General features: G+C 46.8%; 1 protein-coding gene across 1 annotated transcript; it reads right to left on the reverse strand.

Annotated features, from left to right (window-relative positions):
* Positions 1-231: 231 nt before the first annotated feature.
* Positions 232-6,672, reverse strand: LOC131271840 (uncharacterized). Its single transcript, XM_058273401.1, has 2 exons — positions 1,761-6,672; positions 232-302 (listed from the first exon to the last, which is right to left on the reverse strand). Exons 1-2 carry the CDS (start codon positions 6,670-6,672, stop codon positions 232-234), a joined length of 4,983 nt encoding a protein of 1,660 aa, XP_058129384.1.
* Between the last annotated feature and the right edge of the window lie 1,055 nt (positions 6,673-7,727).

The following is a 7,727-nucleotide window of genomic DNA, read 5'->3' on the forward strand; positions in this document are numbered from 1 at the left end:
TCGGAGTTTTATTCAGATTTTCGAACGGCAGCTGAATTGAAATTGTAAGCTATCCACGAGAAGTTCCCAGTAGATTTGATTATCTTGGTCTGTTTCATTTAATCTTTTGATCAATTTACTGTATTAACTTGTCAAAAGAATCCAAAGAAAAGCGAGACATTTGCCCCTAGAAGGCAAATAAAAACTCGAATTTGGGGAGAAACTCTGAAGTACATTAAATGAAACATAATCCTATTTCCCATCGGCACGTGGCAAGAGAGGATAGCGTAACATAATGTGTTGCAGATGGATCGGTTTTGGGACTGCAAAACAATTGCAAAAAAAGAAACAAAATGAAATAATCTCACAACCGATAAGCTCCAGTAGTTTGGGGAGATGTTCTTTTCCCAGGAATAAAGACGCTAAGATTAACGTGATTTCAATTTATCTTAGAATGTTATGGAAAGCAAGTGGTTGGGAATTTTCGTGATTGTTTATCTTCTTTTTAAGATTATATATTCTTTTCCCGGTGCGAACAGCAAAGGCAACAGCACACAAATATTTATGCTAAGAGTATTAACCGCTGGAAAGATTGGCCGGCCGTGGCCGGAAACGGAATTGCGAAAGTGCAAAAGAAAAACAGGTATTACGTTGTTCCGGTGGCGTTGGCGTCGATGGTGTGACTACGGAATAATATTCAAAACTCCCAACCATTATCACCAGCTGCTAACTTACAGGCTTCACTGATTGTTCTTCGTCATTGTTTTGCTTGTCGTTCGCGACGTCGGTATTTTTAAAATTGATGTCACTCGAGGCAAACAGTGACAGCGTGTGGTAGAGTGGCGGTTACCTTTTTCTCTCATCTTACAGTCAGCCTTCTGTCGCTATCACGGTTCATTCTTCCTCTTCTCCCGTCTTCACTAACAACAATAGGGCCCGAACTTGGCAGCAACAGTGACAGCATGGCAAAGCGGCAGCTACTTTTGGCAGCAGTTGGTAGGTGTGTGCTTACGTTATTTAATGTGGTTGTACCGCCTACAGCATCTGCAACCACAATGCTGTCCATTTTCGCTGCTGGTTGTTTGGGTGGAACGTGAATAATTACGCAGACAGGGAGACTTGTCATAACAAAAGGTTATAGCTGGGGGCGCTGGTAGATTTAAGTTCATATCAGCTTACTCAAAACATTCTGTTCCGATAGCTCAAGTCGATGGTTCAGCTTAGACTAAAATACATTTATTGATGTAATCTTACAAGTTATCTTAACGCTAGATCTTATCTCACAAACACTTATTACTTAGCTATCACTAACATATCTACTACTGGTAACATAATTATCTTATGCAAAGGACTGTGCTACTGGGGCATCCTTTGCCTACTTTACGGCGCTAACATCCCGACCACCATAAAAATTCAAATTTTTATAAACTAATTAAACTATTTACACTGTTGAACCTTTCCTCCTTCCTTTCTGTTGCCCTCAAATGGAAGTACGCATAACTTGGCAACTGGCCTTTTCACTTTATCCGACTGAGCTGTGCGCAAAGTAACTACCCTGACTATACCGTCCTTCCCTGGGTGCACTTCTATCACTCGTGCCAATGGCCATTTGTTTGGTGGCATATTGTCATCACGAATGATAACCATTATTCCAGGTTCTATAGCCGTCGCAGGCATACTCCACTTATTCCTAACGTGCAGCTGATGCAGATACTCGGATCGCCATCGAGCCCAAAAGTGCTGAAATCGCTGTTGAATCACCCGCCAATGATTCAACCTGCCTTCCGGAATATCCCGCAGATCAATATCCGGGACCTGCTGCATATTTGAACCCGTGATAAAGTGGCCCGGTGTAAGTGCTTCCAAATCTGCAGGGTCATCCGACATCGGAGTGATAGGTCGCGAATTCAGGCAACATTCTACCTGCGCCAACAGCGTGACCATATCTTCATACGTGGTAGCTGCGTCTCCCAATACACGATGTAGATGACGCTTCATCGACTTAACCGCTGCCTCCCAAAGTCCTCCGAAGTGGGGAGCTCCGGGCGGAATGAAACTCCATTTCAAACCTCGTTCGCTGCTCCAAGTTGTTACCTCTGCCTGAAATTGAGAGGAACTAAGCAGATCATAGAGTTTACGCAGTTCGTTGGCGGCTCCCTTGAAGTTGGTGCCATTGTCGGAGTGCAGTTCAGCCACTAATCCTCGCTTCGACACGAATCTTCGGAGTGCCGCTATGAAGGCTGCCGTGGACAGAGAGGAAACCAACTCCAGATGCACTGCCCGCGTAACGAAGCACACAAACACTGCGATGTATGCCTTTGTGGGTGCTGCCTTCCTATGACCGCCCTTGATGTACACTGGGCCGCAGTAATCCACACCCGATATGGCAAACGGTCTCGCTTCCGCTACTCTTGCTGCAGGTAACTCTCCCATTGGTTGCACCACCAGCTTCGGCTTATTCTTGAAGCAGCTGACACACTGCCGCTGCACTTGCCGAACCACTGACCTCACTCCCATGATCCAAAATCGTTGTCGTAATGAGGTCAACATCAACTGTGGCCCAGCATGAAGCAAGTTGACATGGTAATGTAACGCCAACAACCTCGCCAACGGATGCCCTTTGGGAATTATTATGGGATGCTTTGCTGCCTCACTCATATGCGCGTTCTGAAGCCGTCCCTTGACACGAATCAATCCGTCTTCGCCCAGAAATGGATCGCAGAACCTCAAGTCCGAAGCACTCGGCAAACTCCTTCCTTTCTTCAACGTGTCCAGCTCTGCCGCCAATTGCTCCCTCTGTGCCAAGCGGCAAAGCGTTGACTCCGCCTTCCTTAAATCCTCCGTGGTCAACGGTGCCATTTCCTCTGACGTTGGTTTTGCATGCGACCTTAGAGCGTGGAGATATCGCTGACAATATCCCACAACTCTGCGCAGCTTCGTGTATGTGGAGCACAGGGAGTAGAGTCGGTCACTAAAGTTCTCTTCGTCAAGCGAAGAGGCTAGTACCGCTGTTGCTCGTTCTTCTCCTGTAGGTTCCAATGCCTTTGCATTGTTTGGCAATGCTGGCCACGATTCTTCCTCCAAGGAGAGCCATGTTGGCCCCGACCACCATTGCTTGGTGTCGATAAGTGCCTCCGGATCCACACCTCTAGACACCAGATCCGCCGGGTTCTCGACTCCCGGCACGTGTCTCCATTGAGCTCCTTCCGCGTTCCGCTGGATCTTTGATGTGCGATTCGCTACGAATGTCTTCCAATTTCCATGAGGAGAATTCACCCAATGCCACACAGTCATGGAATCCGTCCATAAAAAGGCAGGCGCTCCTTCCGGCAGGACCTTCTTCACTAACCGATATATGTTGCTGCCCAAGAGCGCTGCACATAACTCCAATCTAGCGATCGTTATCTTTTGCTTCAACGATACCAACTTCGATTTCGATATAAAGAAGTTCACTGTCGCCTTTTCGCCAACTTTCTGACAACGGATGTAACAACAAGCTCCATACCCCCTTTCCGATGCGTCGCAGAATATATGCACTTGTTTTTCCATACTGCTATCCGTTACCACTGGTCTTGGAACTTCTATCTTTGATAGTGCCGTAAGTTGGGGAAAGAACGCCATCCATTCTGCAAACAAGCCTTCTGGTAACACATCGTCCCAGTCCCAGCGTTTTCCCTTGGCATCCTTCAAAGTTACTATACGTTGCAAAAGCAGCTTTGCCTTCATCTTAACAGGATCGAGGAATCCTAATGGATCATATACTTTCGCGAGGCATCCCGATACCTGCCGTTTCGTGCGTAGGGTTTCGATCTGTGGCGGTAGCCTAACTTGAACACTCAAGACGGCCGACGATGTGTTCCACGACAAGCCCAATGTGGACACCGTACCTGTAGGCTCCGTCCCAAACTCATAATTTCCTGCCTTCGCGATGTGCTCTGGTGTGATTGCTGCAAGCGCTTCTGGCTCATTGGAAGCCCACTTGCGGAGGCCAAACCCTCCCATGCTGAGCAACTCACTGAGCTCCTTTACCATGTTTCCCGCTTCCTCTATGGTCGCTGCGCCGGACAAGATGTCGTCAACATAGAAATCATTTGCGCAGCGTGACGCCATGGGAAACTGATGCCCTTCATCTTCGAAAATCTTAAATAATGTCCTGATTGCTAGGAAGGGTGCACACGCGGTCCCATACGTTACCGTATTCAGAACGTAGACCCCAACTGGATCATTGGCGGTTTCTCTCCATAATATTCGTTGTAGATTTTTATCTTCTTCCGCCACCAAGACCTGCCGATACATTTTTTCTACATCAGCCACAAAGGCCACAGGCCTCATCCTGAATCTGAGAAGAATGACTTCTATGTCGTCTTGTAATCGCGGTCCAGTCAACAAAATGTCGTTTAAGCTTAGCCCGGTACCACAACGGCATGATGCATCGAACACCACTCGACACTTTTTCGTCAATCCATCAGTCTTCCAAACTGCCTGGTGCGGTAGGTAAAACCGTGGCGTGCCCTCTGCCATCTTATCTTCTACATAAGTTGACACCTTTGTCATATGCCCTAGTCTGATGTATTCGGACATAAATTCCTTGTACGCGGCACCCAGGTTCGGCTCCTTGATCATACGCCTTTCAATGGCCGCTAACCTTTTCAATGCTGGTTGAAGTGAGTCTCCCAACCTTTCTTCGAAGTTGGCTACCTTGGGCAACTTAACGACATACCTTCCCGACTCGGTGCGCCTCGTTGTGTTTAGATAAAGGTTTTCACATTCCTCATCTTGCTCGGACCGTACACGTTCTTCCGGTATCGCTTCCAGGCTAACCAGCTTCTCAAATATTGCCCCAAGATCGTTGTCAGCCAAACAGGAACAGACGACCTCAGCTGCATCTTCAGAGACTCGTTCTTCCCTGCCGCATACAATCCAACCAAGGCTGGACTCCAGGAGCTTTGGCAAGTGAGGTGCTAACTTTAATTGACCTTGTTGGAGCAACTCGCCAAATAACTCTGCACCAATCAGAAGGTCTATCCGCTCACTCCGGAAGAATGCTGGATCTGCCAATATCAGTGCTTGGGGAATGTTCCAAGACTCCGTGTTCCGAGTTTGCGCTGGAAAGTTGGCTGTTATGTTTCGCAGCACCAACCAATTCACTCGAGACACAAAGGTTGACGCTCGTGATTTCATGGTAGCTCCCACCATCGTCTCTGCCTTTAGCGAAACTGCTCCGATGCCGGACAAAGGTTTATTTAGTCGCCTTTTCTTCAGCTTCAACTGCTGTACCAACCGTTCGCTCATGAAGTTGGATTGCGACCCCTGGTCCAGCAACGCTCTAGCTGGAAATTCTCTACCTTCATCATTGCAAATCAACACCTGAGCCGTTGACAACCAAATCATTTTCTCTTGTGGAGGCTGCGAATCAACTGGAGCTTGTATGTACGTGGTGGCGCTTATGCTGCTCTCTGTTCTCGGGGTAATCGGATTGGTTTTGTTGCATACTAAGGTGTGATGTCGTTTCTGACAGTTTCCGCATCTTGACTGGGCCTTACAGAATCTTGCTTGATGCTCCTTTCCCAAGCAGTTGAAGCACAAAGACTCAACCTTCGCAATCTGTTGGCGCTCTGACAACGACATCTTTGCAAATCTCTCACATCTTGCGATATGATGATCGGCCTTACACAACACACACCCTCTGAGCATGTTGCCTGTCTGAGCTGCACAGGACATTGAAGCTGGATACGGTCTTTGTGTAGGCTTTCGAGTACTTTGATGATCATGATTTGTTCCCCTGGTTGCCGGCCTCGTATCGATCCTGTTTTGCGTGTGGACGACCGAGTTTGTCAAAATCTTGATGCGCCGCTCACAAAACTCCATCAATGCCTTAAAGGTATCCGTCTTCTGCTCGGCTGCAATAAGTTCGAAAGCCATTAGTGTTTGCTCGTCGAACTTGTATCTTACCAGACTTGACAATGGGGTATCCCAGGAAGATACAGGCTCCTGCAATCTGTCCATCCCAAGCACTAAGCGCTTCGATTCGTTGACGATACGAGTCAATTCCTCCGCCGTTGCGGCAGCCATCGGTTGCAGATCCACCAACGCCTTGAAGTAGTTCCGTTTCAGCATCTTCGCATCATCAAACCGATCCAACAACGCTTGCCACGTACTGTTGTAGTTTCCTTCTACAAGCTTTACGTGGTCGAATAACCTGGCAGCATCTCCTTTTAGCGAAGCCAACAAATATTGCAGCTTCATTATGTCCGACAACTCTGCATCGTGAACCATTGCAGTGAAGCGATCCTTGAAGCTCATCCATTTTGTTTTGTCACCATCGAACGCCGGTAAATCGATTTTGGGAAGCCTCACTTGCGAATTTGTAAAACTTGCATTCGCCATTGTACTATTTGCAGCCGGCCTATGGCCGTCCGCCCCATCTTGCTTCTCCAACAGAAAGCCCTTCACCCGATGGAACTTCCCGTAGAAGGCTTGTTTTTCGGTCAAAAGTTCCACCGTATCACATTCTTCGTGTTCCGTTAGTAACTTTTCTCTCGCACTTTCGAAGTTACTCTTAGCCTCTTCCAACGAAATGAGGAGGCTGCTTATCTGGCACTGCTGGTTTTCGGTATAATTTTCGACGAACTCATAAAAAAAATCAACTCCCGCTAACTTGTCGTTGTATACGCGTTTCAACTGACGCACCATTTTGTCCGAAACGGGCATTTTCCTTATTATTTTTGTCCCGAGAAACGCTAATCCTTATACGCCAACCGCCAACTTTTTGTGCCACACTGTAGCGTCGACTCAAATTCGCGCGCGCTTTGCTGGATTTGGTTGCCGCTTGACACGGTCGTTCACGTACAGGTCCAATGGTCACAATTTCACCACGGCAACCACCACGAACTAGTGAATCTAACTACCATCCACTGAACTCAAACTCTTTCCGCGAATCAACTCTCTAACGCGGTTTACTCCGGATGAATGTTACAAGAATCCAAATTCTATCCGGTTCGAAGGACCAATGTTCCGATAGCTCAAGTCGATGGTTCAGCTTAGACTAAAATACATTTATTGATGTAATCTTACAAGTTATCTTAACGCTAGATCTTATCTCACAAACACTTATTACTTAGCTATCACTAACATATCTACTACTGGTAACATAATTATCTTATGCAAAGGACTGTGCTACTGGGGCATCCTTTGCCTACTTTACGGCGCTAACACATTCCTATGTTATCCTCGTTCGCTTTCGCCCAGTTTTAGACTTAGCTATAAAAGCGCAAATTCGATTTAACTACTCCTGACCATTGTCTATAGCCATAAAGGAACAGAACAATGTAATTCACTGTACAATTATTCTATCATTTTCAAAATGCTTACCACAAAACCAGCACAGACTCATGACGGTAGTGAGAGAAGAACAAAGTGACACCCAGCGTAAACGATATTTTGCCACAAAAAGCCATCGGGTGTAGAGAGGGGAGATATTTTGTGCCAAAATTCGACTCCATGCTGAGTTTCCGCCCGTGATGGTGACGAAACTGAAAGGTCAAAGCCAAATGCTCCTATTGTCGCTCCTTTGACCTCGAGCGAATAGAATATAGGGATAATTGGGGGTATGGAAACTAAGAGACAGAGTTATGGCGTGGGTTGAGTTATGGCGATTTCTGAAGACAATGGGCGGAAAATGTTCAACAACAACTGCTTGACTACGTACTTGTTAGTAGCTTGGATACTGATGGCCAATTATTTTCCTT

The sequence above is a fragment of the Anopheles coustani genome, chromosome 3 (genome assembly GCF_943734705.1).
Source record: "Anopheles coustani chromosome 3, idAnoCousDA_361_x.2, whole genome shotgun sequence".
NCBI lineage: Eukaryota > Metazoa > Arthropoda > Insecta > Diptera > Culicidae > Anopheles > Anopheles coustani.

Coding starts and splice junctions, on each gene's coding strand:
- LOC131271840 (XM_058273401.1), bottom strand. CDS start 6,672: ATGGTGCGTCAGTTGAAACGCGTATACAACGACAAGTTAGCGGGAGTT. Junction 303..1,760: donor TCTGCGGGATATTCCGGAAG/GCAGGTTGAATC, acceptor ATTGTTTTGCAG/TCCCAAAACCGATCCATCTG.